The sequence below is a fragment of the Microcaecilia unicolor genome, chromosome 3, assembly GCF_901765095.1.
Source record: "Microcaecilia unicolor chromosome 3, aMicUni1.1, whole genome shotgun sequence".
NCBI classification, from domain to species: Eukaryota; Metazoa; Chordata; class Amphibia; order Gymnophiona; family Siphonopidae; genus Microcaecilia; species Microcaecilia unicolor.
In genome coordinates this window covers 194,767,038-194,790,347 of record NC_044033.1, presented here as the reverse complement: position 1 = coordinate 194,790,347, position 23,310 = coordinate 194,767,038, and the positions used below count along the sequence as shown (strand labels likewise).

At 49.8% G+C, this 23,310-nt stretch overlaps 1 protein-coding gene across 5 annotated transcripts in view; it reads left to right on the top strand.

The window, feature by feature from the left end:
* The window catches only part of RFX1 (regulatory factor X1), a 312,572-nt gene that overhangs the window by 193,031 nt on the left and 96,231 nt on the right, over positions 1-23,310 (top strand). For all 5 annotated transcript variants that reach the window (XM_030196902.1, XM_030196905.1, XM_030196904.1 and 2 more), the window contains 4 exons: positions 9,557-9,884; positions 10,099-10,280; positions 10,478-10,597; positions 11,336-11,451. In XM_030196902.1, the coding sequence (XP_030052762.1) occupies positions 9,557-9,884; positions 10,099-10,280; positions 10,478-10,597; positions 11,336-11,451 (746 nt within the window). The remainder of the gene's footprint in view (positions 1-9,556; positions 9,885-10,098; positions 10,281-10,477; positions 10,598-11,335; positions 11,452-23,310) is intronic.

Below are 23,310 nucleotides of genomic sequence, written 5' to 3'. Positions count from 1 at the left end.
TACTTTTTCAAGTGGAGGAGGTTTGTCGTCTGGTGTGAGAGCAAGGCCCTAGAACCTCGTTCTTGCCCTGCACAGAACCTGCTTGAATACCTTCTGCACTTATCAGAGTCTGGTCTCAAGACCAACTCAGTAAGGAATCACCTTAGTGCGATTAGTGCTTACCATCATCGTGTAGAGGGTAAAGCCATCTCTGGAGAGCCTTTAGTTGTTCGATTTATGAGAGGCTTGCTTTTGTCAAGGCCCCTGTCAAGCCTCCTGCAGTGTCATGGGATCTCAATGTCGTCCTCACCCAGCTGATGAAACCTCCTTTTGAGCCACTGAATTCCTACCATCTGAAGTACTTGACCTGGAAGGTCATTTTCTTGGTGGCAGTTACTTCAGCTCGCAGAGTCAGTGAGCTGCAGGCCCTGGTAGCTCATGCTCCGTATACCAAATTTCATCATAACAGAGTAGTACTCCGCACTCACCCTAAGTTCCTGCCAAAGGTGGTGGAGTTCCATCTTAACCAGTCAATTGTCTTGCCAACATTCTTTCCCAGACCACATACCCGCCCTGCTGAACGTCAGTTGCACACATTGGACTGCAAGCGAGCGTTGGCCTTCTATCTGGAGCGGACACAGCCCCACAGACAGTCCGCCCAATTGTTTGTTTCTTTCGACCCCAATAGGAAAGGGGTCGCTGTCGGGAAACGCACCATCTCCAATTAGCTAGCAGATTGCATTTCCTTCACTTACGCCCAGGCTGGGCTGGCTCTTGAGGGTCATGTCACAGCTCATAGTGTTAGAGCCATGGCAGCGTCAGTGGCCCACTTGAAGTCAGCCACTATTGAAGAGATTTGCAAGGCTGCGACGTGGTCATCTGTCCACACATTCACATCACATTACTGCCTCCAGCAGGATACCCGACGTGACAGTCGGTTCGGGCAGTCGGTGCTTCAGAATCTGTTTGGGGTTGGAATCCAACTCTACCCTCCAGGACCCGATTTGTTCTGTTCAGGCTGCACTCTCAGTTAGTTGTTCTTCGTAGGTCAATTTCTGTTATGCCCTCGCCGTTGCGAGGTTCAATTGACCTGGGTTCTTGTTTTGAGTGAGCCTGAGAGCTAGGGATACCCCAGTCTTGAGAACAAGCAGCCTGCTTGTCCTCGGAGAAAGCGAATGATACATACCTGTAGCAGGTGTTCTCCGAGGACAGCAGGCTGATTGTTCTCACCTACCCTCCCTCCTCCCCTTTGGAGTTGCGGGAAGACGGCCGCGCATGCGCGGTGGGCGTGCCCTGTGTGCGGGACCGCCCGCGAAGTTTTGTTCCGGTTGGTGGGGGCTGCTGTGGACGTCAGCCCAGTCGTGAGAACAATCAGCCTGCTGTCCTCGGAGAACACCTGCTACAGGTATGTATCATTCGCTTTGTGAAAAAGACATGGCTTTCGGTTGGCATTGACTGCAGGATCGACGATCTGTACTAATCTGTCTGTTTTCATTTTACAATAGGTGAATTGATGTTCTAGTGCTCACTGTAGTGTTTAAGATGCTTTCCTTTTCTTTGTGTGACTGGTAGAAATGACTGCTTATGATATGCTAGAATTGCTCTATAGGTCCTGAGTGTTTTGTATTCTCGGTATGCCTAGTACTGGATTTGGGGGGGGGGGAGTGTTAAAAAATGACCGGCCCCGGGTGTCAACTACCCTAGGTACACCAGTGCTCAGACTATACACCTTGCTAGGTTGGCCACTGAGGTGGTTTCGGGCTACTAGTCTCACCCTCTTGTAGATTTCAACCCCTTCTTCCACCTCAGTCTCATTGCTTCCACTCCATCATTCATTCATTTATCGACCCCCTAATGAGTCCCTTTCTGCTTTTCTCACTGACTTTGACTCCTGGCTTTCCTTCTTTCTTGAACCCTCATCTCCTACTTGGTTATACAAACAAATTGAGTAAAAGACGAGAGAGTAAGGAGAAGAGAGCTACTGTTTCAGATAGGGAAGTGGGAACACAGAAGGGGTTCCGTCTAATTTGTGGTGCTCAAGAAGAAGGTTACCCATTTGGCTCATATTGGTCCCGATTCTGCATGGAAACCCTGCACTTGGTTGTGGTGGTGGTGAAGCAGAGGGAATTCAATGTATTAATAATTCCATATTCCTTAGCGTCCCTCCGGACCGGCCCAGAATATGACTGATGGGTTGTGCACGCCTTCCAGCAGGTGGAGACTGAGAAAAAAACTGTGACTCTAGAGAGAGCCAATAAGAGCCCTTGGCAACAAGAGAAAGATCCAGTAATCTCAGTCTCCAGCAAGTGGAAGAATAGTTTTGATGTTTCTGCTCTGGCAGTGCAGGCTGCTATCTGTGGTTCTTTAGTAGCGAGAGCCTGTTTTCATTGGTCTGAAAAGGTCTTGGACTGTTCTTCTGATGATTTTTCAGCGATAGATGCCAAAGTGGCTAAGTTGGAAATGGGTTCGGCCTTTTTGTCGGATGCTCTGTATGACTTGCTTCGGGCCTCTTCTAAGTCTATGGCTCTTTGCTTGGTGGCCCGTTGCTCTCTTTGGGTTCATGGCTGGTCTGCGGATGCGGCCTCTCAGTCCAAGCTTAGTAAATTTCCTTTTAAGGGTTCTTTTCTCTTTGGTGATGAGTTGGATAAGTTGCTGCATAGCCTGGGTGAGGCTAAAGTTCTGAGGCTTCCTGAGGATTGTCCCAGGGGGCCTGGGCGTAGTGTTTTTTCCGGCCGTGGTAGGGGCCGTGATTTTTGGTATAGACCAGGCAGAGTAGGTTTTTTGTTTTCAGAGGATCCACTCCTTTTTGGGTGGTCGTAGAGGCGGTCGGGAAACAATAAATTCTTTCTCGTCTTCCTCCCGTCCTTAGCAATGAAGGTTTGCAGGCCCAGCCTCCAGTTCAGGTAGGAGCTTAGTTGGCACAGTTTTATGGGAGGTGGGCACAAATAACTTCAGACCAGTGGGTTCTAGAGGTTATTCGTGATGGTGTTCACCTTAGAATTTGCTCGTCTTTTGTCAGACGCTTTCGTGGAGTATCCCTGCCGTTCTCTGCTGAAAACCAGGGCTGTCAGGGACACTCTACGCAGACTTCTCGACCTTCAGGCTATTTGTCCAATTCCTTTGGCAGAGCAGCGTCTAGGACGTTACTCCATATACTTTCTGGTTCCCAAGCAAGAGGGTTCCTTCAGGCCGATTTTAGATCTCCAGGTGTTCAATCGAGTCCTTATGGTGCCCTCGTTTCGTATGGAGACTTTGCGGTCGGTCATTGTGTCGGTGCAGACTGGGGAGTTACTGACGTCGTTCGACCTCACAGAAACCTACTTGCCACACCAATTCGACTGCCACACCAATGTTTCCTTCAGTTTGCGGTGCTTGGCCAGCATTTTCATTTTCGGGCTCTTCCCTTCGGGCTTGTAACTGTTCCTCGGACGTTTACCAAAGTCATGGTCGTAGTAGCCGCAGCACTCGGAATGGAAGGCATTCTAGTCCATCCTTATTTAGACGATTGGTTGGTCAGAGCAAAGTCTTCCTAGGAGAGCGTTCAGGTGACAGCTCGATTAGTAGACTTCTTGAAGTCCCTAGGTTGGGTAGTCAGTGCACAAAAGATCCGTCTGCAGCCATCTCAGTCGTTGGAATACCTGGGAGTCTGTTTCAACACATTGCAAGGCAGTGTTTTTCTTCCGTCGGCTCGTGTCCTCAAACTGCAGTCTCAGATTCGTCACTTATTGCAGTCACCGAGGGCAGTGGCCAAGGATTATTTTCAGGTCCTGGGTTCCATGGTGGTGGCGATCGAGGCAGTGCCCTGGGCCAGGGCTCACATGAGGCCGCTTCAGAGGTTGCTTCTTTCTCAGTGGTCGTCACAGATGGACTCTCTACATCAGAAATTGTCACTTCCGGCTCAGGTGAAGAGCAGCCTACGTTGGTGGCTGCGAGATGCCAGTATGACCAAGGGAATGCCTCTGGATCAGCCCAGCTGGAGGGTGGTTACAACAGATGCCAGTTTCCAGGGATGGGGAGCTCACTGTCAGGGACAGTATGCTCAAGGCCTGTGGTCTCCTCAGAAGAGATCTTGCTCAATAAATCTATTAGAGACCAGGGCAGTTAGACTAGCAATCCAGACCTTTGTCCATCTGTTGAGGGGTGAGGCAGTCCGCGTGATGTCAGGAAATGCCACCGCGGTGGCTTACATCAATCGGCAAGGAGGAATGAGGCGTTGAGAGTTGGAGCAAGAAGTGTCACAGCTTTATGTAAGGAGAGTACATAAAAGCAAGAGAAAAAGGAAACTGATATGGTTCTCCAAGCAAGTGGCTGAGAAAATAAAGGCTAAAGAGTTGGCGTTCCAGAAATACAGAAAAACTCAAGAAGAGGAACACGGAGAGGAATACCGGATGAAACTGAAAGAAGCCAAGAGAGAGATACGTCTGGCGAAAGCGCAAGTGGAAGAACAAATGGCTAGAAAGGTAAGGCAGGGTGACAAAAATTTCTTCAGGTATATTAGTGAAAGGAGAATGACTAAAAAGGGAATTGTGAGACTGGAAGACGCTGCGAACCGCTATGTAGATGATGATGAAGAAAAGGCAAATTTGCTAAATAGATACTTTTGTTCTGTTTTCACAGAAGAAAATCCTGGAGAAGGACCACGATTGACTGGAAAAAGTACATATGAGAACGGAGTGGATAGAACACTGTTCACGAAAGAGAGTGTGTATGAACAACCAGGAAATCTAAAGGTGGACAAAGCCATGGGACCGGACGAGATCCACCCCTGGATATTGAGGGAGCTCAGAGAGGTTCTGGCGGGTCCTCTTAAAGATTTGTTTAATAAATCCTTGGAGACGGGAGAGGTTCCGTGGAATTGGAGAACGGCAGAGGTGGTCCCTCTTCACAAAAGTGGTGATAGGGAAGAAGCTGGAAAATACAGGCCGGTAAGCCTCACTTCGGTTATTAGAAAAGTAATGGAAGCGATGCTGAAGGAAAGGATAGTGAATTTCCTGGAAGCCAATAAGTTGCAAGATCCGAGACAACATGGTTTTACCAAAGGGAAATGAATCTAATTGAATTATTTGACTGGGTGACTGGAGAATTGAATTAGGGACGTGCTATAGACGTAATCTACTTAGATTTCAGCAAAGCTTTTGACACGGTTCCCCAAAGGAGGCTCTTAAATAAACTGGACAGGCTGAAGATAGAACCTGACGTGGTGAACTGGATTAGGAACTGGTTGACGGACAGACGCCAGAGGGTGGTGGTTAATGGAATTCGCTCGGATGAGGGAAAGGTGAGTAGTGGAGTGCCTCAGGGACTGGTGCTGGGGCCGATTCTGTTCAATATATTTGTGAGTGACATTGCCGAAGGGTTAGAAGGTAAAGTTTGCCTTTTTGCGGATGATACTAAGATTTGTAACAGAGTGGACACCCGGGAGGGAGTGGAAAACATGAAAAAGGATCTGCGGAAGCTAGAAGAATGGTCTAAGGTTTGGCAATTAAAATTCAATGCGAAGAAATGCGAAGTGATGCACTTAGGGAGTAGAAATCCACAGGAGATGTATGTGTTAGGCGGTGAGAGTCTGATATGTACGGACGGGGAGAGGGATCTTAGGGTGATAGTATCTGAGGATCTGAAAGTGACGAAACAGTGTGACAAGGTGGTGGCTGTAGCTAGAAGGCTGCTAGGCTGTATAGAGAGAGGTGTGACCAGCAGAAGAAATGAGGTTTTAATGCCCCTGTATAAGTTGTTGGTGAGGCCCCACCTGGAGTATTGTGTTTAGTTTTGGAGGCCATACCTTGCTAAGGATGTAAAAAGAATTGAAGCGGTGCAAAGAAAAGCTACGAGAATGGTATGGGATATGCGTTACAAGACGTATGAGGAGAGATTTGCTACCTGAACATGTATACCCTGGAGGAAAGGAGAAACAGGGGTGATATGATACAGACATTCAAATATTTGAAAGGTATTAATCCGCAAACGAACCTTTTCCGGAGATGTCAGGAAGTATTTTTTCATGGAGAGAGTGTTGGATGCTTGGAATGCCCTCCCGCGGGAGGTGGTGGAGATGAAAACGGTAACGGAATTCAAAAATGCGTGGGTTAAACATAAAGGAATCCTGTTCAGAAGGAATGGATTGTCGGAAGCTTAGCGGAGATTGGGTGGCAGAGCCAGTAATGGGGGTCGGGGCTGGTGGTTGGGAGGTGGAGCTAGTGCTGGGCAGACTTCTACGGTCTGTGCCGTGAAAATGGCAGATACTAATCAAGGTCAGTTATACACAAAAAGTAGCACATATGAGTTATCGTGTTGGGCAGACTGGATGGACCGTGCAGGTCTTTCTCTGCTGTCATCTACTATGTTACTATCAGGCTTATTTTTGAAAATGATCGCCGGCCATCTTCCGACATAAATCGGGAGATGGCCGGCGATCTCTCAAAAGCGGCGAAATCGGTATAATCGAAACCCCCTTTTTTGACACCATCGCTGCTTTCCCGTCGCCGAGCCGGCGAAAGTTCAAGGGGGCGTGTCTGCGGCGTAGCGAAGGCAGGGCATGGGCGTGGCTAACAGATGGCCGGCTTCAGCGCATAATGGAAAAAAACAAAAACGGCGTTAATGAGTATTTCGCCAGTTTTATTTGGCCCTTTTATTTTCACGACCAAGCCTCAAAAAGGTGCCCCAACTCACCAGATGACCACCGGAGGGAATGGGGGATGACCTCCCCATACTCCCCCAGTGGTCACTAACCCCCTCCCACACTAAAAAAATAAACATAAAAACCTCTTTTGCCAGCCTGTATGCCAGCCTCAAATATCATACCCAGCTCCCTGACAGCAGTATGCAGGTCCCTGGAACAGTTTTTGTTGTTTGCAGTGGACTTCAGGCAGGCGGACCCAGGCCCATCCCCCCCACTACCTGTTACACTTGTGGTGGTAAGTATTGAGCTCTCCAACCTCCCCCCAAAACCCACTATACCCACATGTAGGTGCCCCCCTTCACCCATAAGGGCTATGGTAATGGTGTAGAGTTGTGGGGAGTGGGTTTGGGGGGGATTTGGGGGGCTCAGCACCCAAGGTAAGGGAGCTATGCACCTGGGAGCTATTTGTATATGTTTTTTTAATTTTTAGAAGTGCCCCCTAGGGTGCCCAGTTGGTGTCCTGGCATGTCAGGGGGACCAGTGCACTACAAATGCTGGCTCCTCCCACGACCAAATGCCTTGGATTTAGCCGGGGTTGAGATGGCCGCTTTTAGTTTCCATTATCGCTGAAAAACAAAAGTGGCCATCTCAAACTCGGCAAACTCTGGCATTTGGCCGGTCCAAACCGTATTATTGAAACAAAAGATGGCTGGCCATCTTTTTCGATAATACGGTTCTGGCCAGCTGTTTGCGGCGCCACCAAAATAGATCGCCAGCAATCTATTTCGCCAGCGCCGTTCGATTATTCCCCTCTATGTTATCTGTTACAGTGGTCAGAGGTGCATCTGGTGGCGCTGTCAGCTGCTCATGTGGCAAGAGTTCAAGATGTTCATGCAGACTTTCTCAGTTGAAACATGCTAGATCCTGGGGTGTGCGTTCTAAGTGATGTGGCGTATTGGGCGGTGGTGAACCATTGGGGGTTCCCCAAGATGGACCTGTTTGCTCCCTGGCTGACCGGTCTTCTTTATGACTTTCCTCCCTGGCCATTGATAGGGCATCTATTTTAGAGAGTCGAGATGCATAGGGGCCATCTGATCTTGGTGGTGCCGGATTGGTCTCGCAGACCGTGGTACGCCGATCTTCAGTGGCTTCTAGTAGAGGATTTGTTCAAGCTCCTGGTGAGGCAGGATCTTTTGGCTCAGGGCCCGGTGTTTCATCCAGATCTGGGTCGATTCTGTCTTACTGGCTTTTGAGCGGGCGAGGCTGACAAAGAAAGGATACTCCGCTAATGTAATTGCTACTATGCTTCGCTCTCGTCAGCGTTCTACCTCTTTGAATTATGTTTGGACCTGGAGGATTTTTGAGGCCTGGTGTGAGGAGCTCGGGATAGCTTCCTTTCGCCTGTCTGTCTTGCAAATTTTGGATTTTCTGCAGCGTGGTTTCGCCAAAGCCTTGTTTTGGCTTCTCTTAAAGTGCAAATTGCAGCTCTGTTGTGTTCAAGGAAGATCGCTGGCTAGCCACCTGGATGTTTTCCGTTTTTTAAGAGGGGTTAACCTCCTGCGTCCTCTGTCTCACTGTTCTTTTCCCCGCTGGGATCTTAATTTGGTACTCTCAGTTCTTACCAAGCCTCCCTTTGAGCCTTTATCTTGTTGTACGTTGAAGGACTTAACCCTGACGGCATTGTTTTTAGTGGCAGGCTCTTTCGTGTACGTGTCCGTTTTTGGAATTCAGCTCGGATCGACTGGTTTTAAGGCCAGTTCCTTCTTTTCTGCCCAAGGTGTTGACTTGTTTTCATTCATCTCAGCCGGTGGTGTTGTCTGTTATAGGTTCTTTCTCCGGGTCAGAAGAGCAGCGCCTCTTGAAGCGTTTGGATGTCAAAAGAATTCTGAAGCATTATGTCAAGTCTATGGAGGAGATTTGTCGGTCCGATTGTTTGTTTATTCTCATCGGAGGTTCACGCAAAGGGTTTATGGCTTCTAAGCCCACTATTTCGCATTAGCTTAAGGAAATTATTGCATCAGCTTATCTTCTTTCTGGGAAAGCTGTTCCGGAAGGAGTTAAGGCTCACTGTACCAGAGGTCAGGCTACTTCTTGGACAGAGCGTTGTCTGGTGCTTCCGGAGGAGATTTGTATGGCGGCAGCTTGGTCTTCTTTGCATTCCTTTTCTAAGCACTATCGATTGGACCTCCTGAGTCATCAGCAAGTTGTTTTCGGGGCACACATTTTGACAGTGGGGCTGTTAGGGTCCCTCCCATAATCTTACTGCTTTGTTACTTCACATCAGTCACATTCTGGGCTGGTCCGGAGGAACCTAAGGAAGGAGAAATTAGACCTTGCCTGCTAATTTGCTTTCCTTTAGTCCCTCCGGACCGGCCTAGATCCCTCCCTTTAGGTATTCTGTATCTTCAAGAGTTAAGTGATACTGTTTTCTTGGGAGCTGTGTTGCTGGTTTCTGGTTTCATTGTTAAAAAAAAAAAAGAAAACAAATTCTATGGTTCAGTATGTAACCTTTTGTGCATGATATGCAGGGTAATGTCATTGGTCACATTATTGTTGGTGACACACACTCTATGTTGACAATGTGCAGGTGGCTGCTCAGGCTTTCATATGCACAGACCATTTACTTATTGTTTTACTTCCTTCTGCTTTGGTACTTTGTTACTGGATCTTTCTCTTGTTGCCAAGGACTCTTATTGGCTCTTTCTAGAGTCACAGTTTTTTTCTCAGTCTCCACCTGCTGGAAGGCGTGCACAACCCATCAGTCACATTCTGGGCCGGTCCGGAGGGACTAAGAAAGCAAATTAGCAGGTAAGGTCTAATTTCTCCTTTCTGGTCTGTGAGTGGAATTCTGGCATTTTCGAAAAGTGCTTGCATTTACTCTAGGCCTGGCTGTCAACACTCTTGGAGCCTGAAGAGAGAGAATATTTCAGAAGTGACATTTCTCTCCTTGTCTTTCAGCCGTTCTAACACCTATCCATACACAGAGACACCTCTGTATACCCAGAACGCAGGAAACACTTATTATGAATCCCAGGCAACCCCAGCCCAGGTTAGCACGCCTGCAACCTCCCAGACTGTGGCCAGTAGCGGCTCTGTACCCATGTATGTCTCTGGAGGGCAGATTATCACTAGCGCCAGCGGCGGAGGAGGAGGAACAGCACCAGCATCAGGAGCAACAGCAGGAGGTGGAGCAACAGGAGCAGGGACCTATGTGATTCAAGGCGGATACATGCTCGGCAGTTCAAGCCAGTCTTACTCTCACACCGCACGTGCCTCTCCTGCAACCGTAAGTCACTAATCCATTTTTCAGCAGAGGCTGGGATGGATAGGAAATGTGGGAGACTATGATGGAACACTATAATAGCAAGTGGGTTATCAGCAGGTGGAGAAATGTCAGTGGTTGAGGTAACTTGAAACCAGTGAAGACAGGTGGTGATACTATGTTCAGATTTCCATGCATGTGTTTGCAAAGGAGAGGAAATGTCAGGTCTTTTCCGTAGGTTCAGTGGCTTCTGGATAATTATGAGACTGCAGAGGGAGTCAGCCTGCCCCGCAGTACTTTATACTGCCATTACCTGATGCACTGTCAAGAACAGAAACTGGAGCCAGTCAATGCTGCTTCCTTTGGCAAGTTGATCCGCTCTGTGTTCATGGGACTTCGCACTCGCCGACTTGGCACAAGGTAATGTGCACTCCGCATGTTACAGGTTTGCCATACTTCGGGGTTATAGGGTGTGGAGCAGTTTTTCCACACCCCAAAAACCTCACCATTTGTGGGATGAGATTCCTCTCCTGACAGGAATTAGCAGATCTGAAGCTGGAGAGAATCTAGTCAAATTGTTTTCTTTGCTTATGTTCTGTATTCTAAATTTCTCACAGAGGGAATTCCAAGTACCATTATTATGGCTTGCGCATCAAGGGCAATTCCTCCCTTCTACGCCTGATGGAAGACCAGCAGCACTTAGCTATGAGGCAGCAGCCCTTTTCTCAGAAGCAGAGGTAGGAGCCAGCCAACCCCCTTCAGAAAACCCCAGCAACCCCCCCTGTATCTTGTCAGAGGACAAGCCAGGGATGGATCCACGTGTGTGGGTCCCAGAAAGCAAACAGGCAGATTATCTGCAAGGGCCAGACTGGCAAAAATGGGCGAGCATGAGTTCAATTGAAGGTCCAAGAATAATTTATTAGCAAAAAAACAACTGCGACCAGCTTGGATACGTTTTCCCTGTGTGGACTGTATCAGGGGCTAAAGTATTACAACAACAAAAAACATAGATATAAATAAATTAACAACATCCATAAATAAATTAAATTGAAAACTGCAATAATAAGAGTACTAAAAGTATAAATAAATGATAAATGAATCAAATAAAATCATATTTAAAAACCCATATATCTGAAGTACAGTTATTTCATTATTATTTGCTTATAACTATGCTTTAGATATATGGGTTTTGGAAGAAGGTCTTGAATACCCAGGCAGCCTCCTAGGCTTCTGAAAAATCTCATTCCCAGCACAGCTCTTAGCCCAATTTTCAGTAACATAAGTAGGTTAGCTTCATTCTGCATCATCCATTTGCTGGCAAGGGGACATAGCTCATGCATCTGGTCTGCTCTAGTAGGACGAAAAGGAATGTGGACTTGCTGCAAGTTCTTATTCCTTTGATTGAGTAACACAGAGAAGGTCCTGTAGCACTTGCAGCTATCAGCTTTCCCATTTGTGCTCTTCTTTCCTCTCAGGCTGAAGCCCATTCAGAAGATGGAAAGTATGACAAACGGTGTAGGAGCTGGCCAGCAACAGGCAGTGGGGCTCTCGGATATCAGTGCCCAAGTGCAGCAATACCAGCAGTTCCTGGGTAAGAACATTCTCCTGCTCTGAACCATCTTGTGTTAGCACATCCGACAGCCACTGAATAAGTTTAAATGGATAAGTTATTTGTTTAAACTTATGCAGCTTTTCAGCAGTAGCACAAATGAAAATCCAAGCACAATTTTAAACAGGTAATGTATTTATTTAAAATTGTACCTGATTGTCCGAGGACAAGCAGACCACTTGTATTCTCACAGCTGGGTGACGTCATCCAATGGAGCCCGATGCAGACACTGACTAGCGAGATTAATGTAGAATTTTCTAGCAGCATCCCACCGCGCATGCACTGGTGGCTTCCCGCCTGATGCACGAGCGCAGTTCTCTCAGTTTTTGTTTTGGCGTGGAGCAGGGAGGACCCGTCATCGTGTTCTCCTCTCAGTGCGTTTTTTTTTCTAATTATCAGTGCCTTCCTGTGTAGGTATTTTTGTCCCTTTCGCAATTATTATTCCTTTCTCTTTATTTTATTCTGTTACCCTTTAAATTTTGTAGTATTTTCGGCTCTTCAAGTTTCCTTTCTTTTTTGGGAGTTGCTAGGCCAGTTTAGTACCGAGCACTGACCTTAATTTGAACGCTGCCCCTTTTTACAGTTCACACAATTGCAGAGTTTAATTTAGCTGTGATTCTTTTCTCGATGTCCAAGAAGAAACCCCCCCCCCCCCACACACAGTGGCTTCAAAAGGTGCGTCCATTGTAATTGGGTAATTTCTGTGACAAACCTGCAGAACTAGTGCATCGGGTGCCTTGGACCTGACCATGGGCCTGACAGGTTCAACAGGAGAAGCTTTTTGGCTCCTTGAAGGCCGATACATCGACATTGGCACCAGAAGCATCGACCTTGATGGCTGCCAAGACTTCAGCATCCACTGGGAGTGCACCTGCATCAAGGAGGTCTCCATCTCTCTCAACATCATGTGCTGAGAGTAAGCCCTGGGATTGATCAGCATCAGACCCGATACCGAGGGCATGTATGGGTTCAATGTCATCCTTGGCACCAAAGGACTGCAGTGCTGTGCATCGGGGGAAGCCCAAGAAGCATAAGTATCAGTCCTCCTCATTGCATGGTGCCGCGAGTGCCAGGGCATCAGCATCACAAGTACCTGAGAAGCGCTCCTCCTTCTTGGAAGAGGGGCCTTTCTTCAATGAGCAACTAGATCTGGCACAGATGCTGCAGTTGCAATCCGCTCAGGCATAGAAGGCGCTTGCGCCAACTGCAGATCAAACGCAGGTTCTTTCTGAGGCTGCTTCCAGCTGCCAGCACTGTTACATATTACAAATTTTCAAAATAACCAGGCTTTTCTTCCACAAATGAGAGCAGAGACCTTGACAACATTCGCCTCGCAGGTCTGAAGCAGCAGGCAGGTCACAGCTCGGCAAATGTTGAGATTAATGAGCAAATGGCCTCAACAATCCATGACACTCCCTTGGCACATCTCCATTTGAGAGAGGCCCAATGGACCCTAACTTCCCAGTGGTCTCAGGCAGCTGGGAATCTAGCGGGTGTAATCCGGATTCCTTGAGAGTTGACTCATGCCATTTTCTGGTGGACAATTCAGATGAATTTGACTGTGGGACTACCATTCCAAATTCCACCTCCTCAGAAGGTACTAACAACGGATGCATCCAACTTGGGATAGGGATCATACCCAAGGGACTTGGTCTGCTCAGGAAATAACTTACCAAATCAACTTTGTCAAGCTCAGAGCTATTTGGACTACTCTGAAGGCTTTCAGAGATCAAGGTGATTCAGAAGATAGAGGCACACAGGGGGCGAGTAATCCTGGTGGCTCCAGATTGACCTTGCAGGCCACGGTATGCCGACCTTTGTCGTCTTCTGGTCGGTGCTGCTCTCCAGGTCCAGGGACCAGTTGTTCATCCAGGTCTGGCTCAATTCTGTCTTATGTCCTGGCTGTTCAGCGGACGCGGTTGACTAGGAGAGGTTACTTGTCCGTGGTGGTAGCAATGATGCTAAAGTCTCAATGTAGATCTACCTCACTGAATTATATCTGAACTTGGAGAGTCTTTGAAGCTTGATGTGAAGAACAGAGCTTGTCTCTGTTTCATGCTTCGGTGGCACAGGTCTTGGATTTTTGCAGCGAGGCTTCGACAAAGGCCTGGCTCTGGCTTCTGTTAAAGTGCAGATTGCAGCTCTGTCTTGTTGTAGAGGGTGCATTCAAGGGAAATCCTTGACTAGTCATCTGAATATTTCTCATTTTCTGCAAGGAGCAGGTCTCATTCGCCCTCCTTCGAGGACTATCTTTCCAGTCTGGGATCTTAATTTGGTCCTTTCAGTGCTCACAAAGTCTCCTTTTGAACCTTTGGGTTCCTGTATGCTGAAAGACCTGATGCTCAAGACGATGTTTTTATGTTTAAATCTTTTTATTAGTGGTAACAGAGCTTGAACAAGTTGCTCAAAAAATGAGACAAACGCAAATTATCAATAATATCACTTAAGTCACCATACACTTTTACATTTTATCCCCCCCCCCCTTCCCCCCTCCCCATCCCTCCCTATTCCATCTCTCGCCTTATGTTTATTAATGCGAATCACCCTTGCTTATTCCAAAAGGGTGCATACCACCCTGCTCAATACAACCACACAGAACAGCCAACATCGAAACACAGGAGGTGTCGACCATACGATATAGCCTGCCCCACATGGACTTATATCTTACGACATAATCTGCCCCACATGTACTTATATCTTACAGCCCTTCATCTTATGCCAACACCTCTTTAGAAGTCGTGCAAACTTAGTAATAGGAATCCCCATATTCAAGGGGTGAGTCATCTCTACATTGTGGATTGTCCTTGTCTGCTCTTCTCAGTATTACCTCAGTCCTTCCCGCCTCACCCACCCCCCCACATAGCTTCCCATCAGTCACTCCACATTCATCCCCTCTCAACCCAGTTCATTCAGCACCTGACTTCTAACTCTAGGGGCTACCACATTCAAATATGCAGTCCATGTTCGAACAAAGTGTTGTCTCCTTTTCGGCGTGTAACGGGCACCCCTAGCCTCCCATAACATGAGAGCATGCAACTTGTTCCTCCAGTACCAGTATGAGGGCGGTATGTCCATTAGCCAGTGGTTCATTATGCATTTCTTCCCCAGAATGCAGGACTTGCTCAGGAACAATTTTTCTTCCCTTGTTCCCACTGTCCATACTCTTGGGGAGCTAAACATTACCCGTTCAAATGTAAAGTGTATCCTACTTCCCAATAGCTCTGATACGAACCGGGCGAGAGACACCCAGAATCCTTGAATGAGCCTACATTGCCATATCCCATGTGCCAGAGAAGGCATGCCCACTCCGCACTTCCCGCATGTATCTGCCCCCACTATCCCGGCATGCCACGCTTGCTTACCCGAGAAATATGCCCTGTGGATTGATCTAAAATGACATTCCTGCAGTTCCGCACTATGCACCACCCCTGTCATCCCTTTTAAGGCAGCCATTACCTTCTCGATTGCAAAGGAACCCCCCACTTCTTGCTCCCATCTCGCCACTACCTCACCAATATCTTTTTTAGGCTTCAGTTCTTCCAGTGCCTTATGAAACAAAGAGATTGAAGTCTGCCCCACTGCATCCCCCTTCAGAAAGTCACGAATCTTCCTCCCAAAATCCAATGTGAGTGCAGACTGGGGCAAACCTCTAAAGTAGTGTTCCAACTGCAAGTAGGCCAATTTTGCCAGTGGACCTCCCACACATCTCCTTTCAAATTCCCCATAGGGCAACAGCGAACCATCCACTTGCAAAAAACTCTCCAATAAATACACTCCCTGCCCCTTCATGTCTTGAAAAATACGACTCTCCTGACCCGCCGGAAAGTCCATGTTCCCCACTATCGTCAGCATCACGCTGGTTCCCGGATCCTGTCCCCAGTGCCCTAAGAGTACCCTCCAGGCCTGTCGTAGAGGTTGCAAAAGTACACTATCTTTAAACGGGTTTGGTATCCCCCTTCTGTTAGCGTGTAACAAACAATTTAAGGACCATGGCCTGAAGAAAGCTTGCTCCCAACATATATCGGTATAGGTTGTCTTATTAAGGAGCCAATCCCGCAAGTGTCTAGCCAAGCACGCCCAATTATAATCCTTCAAATCAGGCATGCCCAAGCCTCCCTTACACTGCGCCCCATATACATGTTTCCACTGCATTTTCGATTTTTTCCCCGCCCAACAGAACCACGCTACATGCCTCTGCAGGGCTTTCAGATCTTTAGCCAACAGCCTAATAGGCAAGATCTGCAGCATATACAACCATTTTGGGAATATTATCATGCGATATAAATGTATTCTTCCAAGAAAGGACAGTGGCATGGAAATCCACGCCGCCAGCTGTGCTTTAGATTCCCCAATCAAACGAGGGACGTTAACCTTATACAGCTGCGCTGGATCCATTGGGAGCTGCACTCCCAAGTACCTAAACTCCTTATGTGTTTGACGGAGCTGTGTCCGATTCCAAATCACCGGATCCACCCCCGCACTAACTAGTGCCTCCGATTTCTCCAGATTCAGTTTAAACCCGGAAAAGTCCCCATATTCCCGCAAACTGTCCATCAGTTGGTCCAACGAACTCTGTGGGTCTGTGATCAGTACCAGCAAGTCATCCGCAAATGCCGCAGTTTTAAACTCCTGACCCCGGATCCGTACCCCCTTAATTCCTACATTATTTCCAATTTCCCGCATTAGCGGGTCCAGGGTCAATACGAACAAAAGCGGCGAGAGCGGGCAGCCCTGCCGGGTTCCCCTCCCTATAGTAAACCAGCCAGAATATAGCCCATTGACACTTATTCGCGCCCTAGGCTCCGTATACAAGGTCTGTAAAGCCTTCCCAAAAAATCCCGTTATGCCATATGCCTTTAAGGTCTCAAACATAAAGCCCCAGTCCACCCTGTCGAAGGCTTTTTCAGCATCAAAGCTGATTAACATAGCTTGCAAACCTTCATTCCGCACTCGCTCCAGGGCACCAAGTATTCGCCTTAGATTCTTGACTACTTTCCGGCCTTTCACAAAGCCCACCTGTGACTGCTCCAGCAATGTCGGCAAGAACCGAGCTAGTCTATTTGCCAGTATCTTAGCTATAAATTTTGTCTCTGAATTCAACAGAGATATAGGCCTATAGGCCTCCGGCAGGTGCGCTTGCTTGTTCGGCTTCAGTATGACCGTAATATTAGCCTGGTTCAAATGGCTGGGCATCTGTCCCCTACTGATCACTTCGTTAAAAACCTCCGATAATTGTCGTCCTATTCCCGGCCTAAGTAGTTTATAGAATTCATTGCTGAGACCATCCGGCCCAGGTGTCTTACCCAGCGAGCTCTGCTTTACAACCCAGTCTACCTCATCCTCCGTTATTGCTGCATTTAAGATCTGTAGGTCATCATTGTGCAGCTTCGGCACATCAATGCTCCCAAGATATGCCTCACTCGGAGTTGCTATCTCCAGCTGCGGTTTGTACAGCGCTTCATAGAATTGCCTAAAGATCTCCGCTATTTCTCTATCCTTATGCTTTAGCTCCTTTTGTTTATTAACTAGCGAAAGAACTTTCCTGGAGCCCACCTGCTTATGCAATAATCGAGCTAAAAATTTTCCCCCTTTGTTAGCGAATTTATACAGGTGATACTTATAATACAGTGCAGATTTTTGCGCTGTTTGCTGCAGAAGTTCATTTAAAGCTTGCTGCGCCTCCAACAACCGGGCCCGCACTTCTGGTGTCTGAGTGTGTCCATATAGTCTCCTCAAAGCTGTTACCCTCCTCTCCCACCTCTGCACTTCTCGTTGCCTCACCTTCCTCCGAAAGCTATTGTAGGCTATTGTCTCCCCTCGGAGCACCGCTTTCGCGGCCTCCCAGAAAAGCACCGGGTCACTCCTATGGGCTTCATTTTCCTCCTGATATTGCTCCCATCTATTTCTCAGCTGCAGGTGGAATTGCTTGTCTCGGTAAAGGTATGTCGGGAAGCGCCAGGAAGAGGTCCTCTGCGCATCTCTGTTCAATTGCATGTCCAGGGAGACCCAAGCATGGTCAGAGACCACTATTGGACCAATCTTAGTCCCCTGTACTCGTGTTAACATCTCCCTTGCAATCATTATATAATCAATGCGGGATAGCGTGGAGTGGGCTCGGGACAGGTGCGTATAATCTCTCTCTAATGGATTTAGGGTTCTCCAAACATCTATCACATCTAACGCCTCCTCCAACATCCCCAAACCCCTCTGGCTTCTGGACAGCTCCCTTCCCGTTGGCTTAGATCTATCTAATTGCGGTTCTCTGACTTCATTAAAGTCCCCGCCCATCACAACAGGGCCTTCTCCCATGTCCTGTAACCGCCGCAGAAGCTGCTTATAGAACACCTTCTCAAATTTATTGGGCGCGTATATATTGCATAACAGCAATGGCTGTCTCTCTATCTCTAGAGCCACCAGGACACACCGCCCTCTAGTGTCCTTTATAGTTTTCTGTACTTTCACATGCAGACCTTTGCGGATCAGTATTATCACTCCGCCTTTCCCGTCTACTGCAGGGGAATCCATAAACTCTCCCACCCACCATCTCTTCAGCTTCTCGTGTTCTACTTGTGTTAAGTGTGTTTCTTGCAGGAGAGCTATTGTTGCTTTCTGATCATTCAGAACTTTCAAGATTTTCTGCCTCTTTATTGGGGAGTGTATACCCCCCACATTCCAGGTCACAATCTTTATATTTATCATCCCCAAATGCTAGTGTGCCTTCCCATCCTCTGTCTCCCAGTTATACGCACCCAGGAGATGTCCCAGCCACCACCTCCCGGGTAATCTTCTTTATCTTCCACCTCACACCCCGTCCCAGTCAGCCAGATTTCACTCTCACATACCACACACATCCACATTCGTCTCTCTCCAGTAACCCTCCTTTGTCCTACCCCCCCCCCCCCCCGACCCTACTCCTCCTTCCCCTTCCCACCCCCCTCCCAACCCCTCCCCCCCTATCTCCCCCCCACCATACTGTACCCCCACCATGCCCGAAGGCAAATGAGCTTCCGTGTCCCCAGGATTAGGACACTTTCTTACTCCTCTGAGGGTTGCAACCCTCTGGTATCCATGTCAAACTGCAGGCTACCCACAGCCCCAACTATAAACAGTTGCGACTCACAACGATGAGTCCGCACAAACATTTGTAACAAGCAACTTGAAATCTCTTCCAGACTCCTGCGGTCATAATTACCACATCAGACTTGGCCAAGTCTTTAAGAAGTTGTCCTTTCAGCCATTATTCCCTCCATGCACACCTCCGTCTGCTGCTTGCAGTTTGCTGACATAATCCTTCGCCTCCTTCACCCTCTCAAAAAAGACCGCTTGGCCATTGTTGATCACCTTCAGCCGCGCTGGGTAAAGGAGGCTAAACTTGTATTTGAGACCAAACAAAGTAGAGCAGACAGGGGCAAAATCCCTTCTTGCTGCGGAAACTTTCTGCGAGTAGTCTTGAAAGCATAATATGTTCTTCCCTTGGTAATCCAACTTCTTCCCCGCTCTCAGGCATTGCAGAATCTCTGCCTTGTGGGCATAATTCAAGATCTTTAATATGGTTACCCGTGGCCTGTCCATATTATCTCGCCTTGGGCCCAAACGATGCGCCCGCTCAATTCTCAGCTTCCCTCCAAGGCTCGGATGCTCCAACGCTCCTGGCAGCCATTTTTCCAGGAATGCACTCAGATTTTTTTCCCCCACGCTTTCTGGGAGACCCACAAGTCGCAGATTGTTCCGTCTTGAGCGGTTTTCGAGATCCTCTAGCCGCGATTCAAATTCCTCCATCCTGCGAGTTAGTTTCGGCTGCTCTTCTGCTACCTTCCGGACCTCTTCCTCCGCCTGCCCCACTCGCTGCTGCACCTCGTGGAGTTCCGCCATCAGCGTGGCCTGCCTCTCTTCCATGCCGTCCAGCTTGTCCAAAATTAGCTGCAGTTTCTGTCCGACCGTCTGCTCCACTGCCGCCTTCACTTCTTCCGTGATCTCAGCGGCCCATAGTGAGCTGGGCGAAGGTGAGTCGGGCGCTCCTTTGTCCGCCATCTTGCCGTCTCCCGGACGTATGCGGTCTTTGGGCTCCTTCCGCCCCGATTTCGTCGCCATATCTTTTAGTTCGCCGCTCCTTGTCTCCGGTCTGTGCAGGACTCACTCCCGTTCTGGAGCCGATGTTTATTTTCTGTTTAGGACGCCTTTTACGAGTGCAGGTCAGTTAGTGTCCCGGAGCAGCTTCGCCTTCCGCCTCGCTACTCCATTCCCCAGCCGGAAGTTTCAAGACGATGTTTTTAATAGCCATAGCTTCGGCCAGGAGGGTTTCAGAGTTACAGGCTCTTTCTCCGAGGACAAGCAGGCTGCTTGTTCTCACTGATGGGTGACGTCCACGGCAGCCCCTCCAATCGGAACACTTTACTAGCAAAGGCCTTTGCTAGTCCTCGCGCGCCGATGCGCACCGCGCATGCGCGGCCGTCTTCCCGCCCGAACCGGCTCGTGTTCGTCAGTCTTCTTTTGTCCGCGCTCGGGACGGTCGTGTTTGCGCCGTTCGCGCCCCTTAAGTTGACCCTCGCTCGTCTTTCAGCTTTTTGCTAAAAAAAAAAAAGGATTTTGGAGAAAGACCTTTTCGGTCTTTTTCCCCTTCCCGTATTTCCAGTTTTTTGCCCCGTTAAGTTTACTTTCGTTTTCGGGGTAGGCCCTTTTGAGGCCTCGGTTCGAGTTTTTTCTCTTCCTCTTTTTGGTGCCTTTACCGCAATTACGGGTTTTGATTTCACCGGCGTGATTTTTCCGCCCATGTCATTGAAGTCTCCCAGCGGCTTCAAGAAGTGCACCCAGTGCGCCCGGGTAATCTCGCTCACTGATAGGCACGCGTCGTGTCTTCAGTGTCTGGGGGCTGGGCACCGCCCGCAGGCCTGTAGTCTTTGCGCCCTTTTACAGAAAAGGACTCAGGTAGCGAGATTGGCCCAGTGGAACGTGTTGTTCTCGGGCTCTTCGTCGGCAACAGCACCGGGGGTATCGAGTGCATCGTCGTCGACAGCGTCAAGACCTCCGACCTCGGCATCGACTGCATCGAGGCATCGACCCTCTGCATCGTCGGTACCGAGACATCGGAAGGCTGCGTCGGCGTCGGTGGTACCGGGACCTCCACTAGTGCTGATGTCGTCGGACGGTGGTGCTTCGACCGGAGTGCAGGTGAGGGCTGTCCATTCCCCTGCTGCTGGCGGTGAGCCTTCGGGTGGGTCTCCCCCTACCCTGAGGGCTCCTGCGGTACAGCCCCGCCGAGACCGACCTTCTTCGGCCTCGGCCCCGAGGAAGCGACGGTTGGATTCTACGTCCTCCTCGTCGGTACCGGGAAGCTCCGGTGACATGCTTCGTTTGAAAAAGTCAAAGAAGCATCGACACCGGTCTCCTTCCCGCATCGGTACCGAGAGCTCTGGGTCGCCGAGGGAGTCAGCACCCACTAGGCATCGGCACCGAGAGGACCGCTCACCCTCTGTTCAGGAGGTGTCGATGCGCTCCGCCTTGGACAGCCCGGAACAGCCTCCACGCCCGGAACAGACTCTGATCTCGACGCCTGCATCGGCTTCTATGTCTTTCTCCACAGCCGCCCTGCACGAGAGTCTCCGGGCCGTTCTTCCAGAGATCCTGGGAGAGCTGTTGCGCCCTTCCCCTCTGGTACCGGGAGTGCTTGCGCCACTGGTACCGTCGAGTGAGGCGCCGGCTGGCCCCTTGCCCGGGGTGAGGTCTCCGACATCACGACTGCGGCCGCCTGCCAGGAAGGCTCCCCGACGACGTCGGCGGAGGGAGCTTCGCCGGTGCTGGCGAGGGAGTCTACCTCTCGACGCTTACACTGTGGCCGTGTTTCCACGGAGTCGAGCCGGGCACGGCTTCAGACACAGGTTCATGAACTTGTGTCTGATACCGATGGTGAGGCCTCGTGGGAGGAGGAGGAGGACATCAGATATTTCTCTGACGAGGAGTCTGATGGCCTTCCTTCTGATCCCACTCCCTCCCCTGAAAGGCAGCTTTCTCCTCCCAAGAGTCTGTCTTTTGCGGCCTTTGTCCGGGAGATGTCTACGGCCATCCCCTTCCCGGTGGTTGTGGAGGACGAGCCCAGGGCTGAAATGTTTGAGCTCCTGGACTATCCTTCTCCACCTAAGGAAGCGTCCACAGTACCCATGCATCATGTCCTAAAAAAGACATTGCTGGCGAACTGGACCAAGCCTCTAAGTAATCCCCACATTCCCAAAAAGATCGAGTCCCAGTACCGGATCCATGGGGACCCAGTGCTGATGCGCACTCAGTTGCCTCACGACTCTGGTGTTGTGGATCTGGCCCTAAAGAAGGCTAAGAGTTCTAGGGAGCATGTGTCTTGTCCGCAAGGAAGGTGAGCCCTTAGGTCCCGTAAGGCCCCGAAGGACCTCAAAGGACAGCCGTGCAACCCCAAGTCTTCACCCGCGGCGACCGCCGTTCACCAAGGGTTCAGCCCCCAGCTGCAGGCGGTCAACGGGACTTCAGGAGCCGCGGGGTTGACGGACTGACCTGGACTGGAACCAGGATAGAAGCGGGCAGATGGAATAGAGAGTCCACAAACAGGCAGCAGATCTGGGCAGGCAGCTAACAACGTGGTCAGAGTCGGGCAAGAGGTCAAGGCAGGCAGCTAACAACGTAGTCAGAGTCAGGCAAGAGGTCAAGGCAGGCAGCTAGCAGAGAAAACCAGGAAACAGTCCAAAATCAGCAACACCAGGAAATCAACGAAACACAGGAACCACGGAGACTGGCCTCGGGTAACAGAACCTGAAGCAACCTCCTACCTCAGACTCATTCCTTAAATACTGTTCGGCAGTCAGCCGCCCAGCCCCTGTAGACATAGCCGGCCAATCAGAACTTGGTTATCGACGGAACTCTTCTGATTGGCTCTGACCGACCTCCCGGGCGGGTCTGTCGTGCTGGCCTTCCAGTCTAACTCCTCTGAGGCGGAGCTTGGGGTCCCGCGCCCAAGAATGAAGGGAACGCCGGCCATCGCGCCTCGGCGCCATTTCCCTTACTGGTGCAAACACAGCCCCCGTAGCCGGCGATCGATAGTCCGGCAGCCGCGATCGCCGGCCTCCAGCCTCGGCCTCGGACTGGGCGGCCATCATCCCGGCGAGCCCCGTCTCCCCTCCGTGGCCTCAAGAAGGCCAGCGTTCGTCGTGGAGGACGCCGGCTCCTGCTTCCCGTGGAGGAGCAGCCGGAGGGAGCGACGGATGTGACAGCATGCTTCGGCGCCCCCGGGTAAGGACTCTAGAACCTTAGACTCCTTTGGGAGGAAGGCCTACCGTTCTTCTATGCTCGTGGCCAAAATCCAGTCTTACCAGCTCTACACGAGCATACACATGCGGAACAATGTGCGGCAGTTGGCGGGCTTGGCGGACAAGCTCCTTCCTGATCTAGCCAAGCCATTTCAGGAGGTGGTCAGGCAGCTGAAGGCGTGCAGAAAATTCCTGGCCAGAGGGGTATATGATACCTTTGATGTTGCATCCAGGGCCGCTGCTCAAGGTGTGGTGATGCGCAGACTCTCATGGCTGCGTGCCTCCGACCTGGAGAATAGGATCCAGCAGCGGATTGCGGACTCACCTTGCCGAGCGGACAATATTTTTGGAGAGAAGGTCGAACAGGTGGTAGAGCAGCTCCACCAGCGGGATACCGCTTTCGACAAGTTCTCCCGCCGGCAGCCTTCAGCTTCTACCTCCACAGGTAGATGTTTTTATGGGGGAAGGAAGACTGTTCCCTACTCTTCTGGTAAGCGTAGGTACAATCCTCCTTCTCGACAGCCTGCGCCCCAGGCTAAGCCCCAGCGCGCTCGCTCTCATCAGCAGCGTGTGC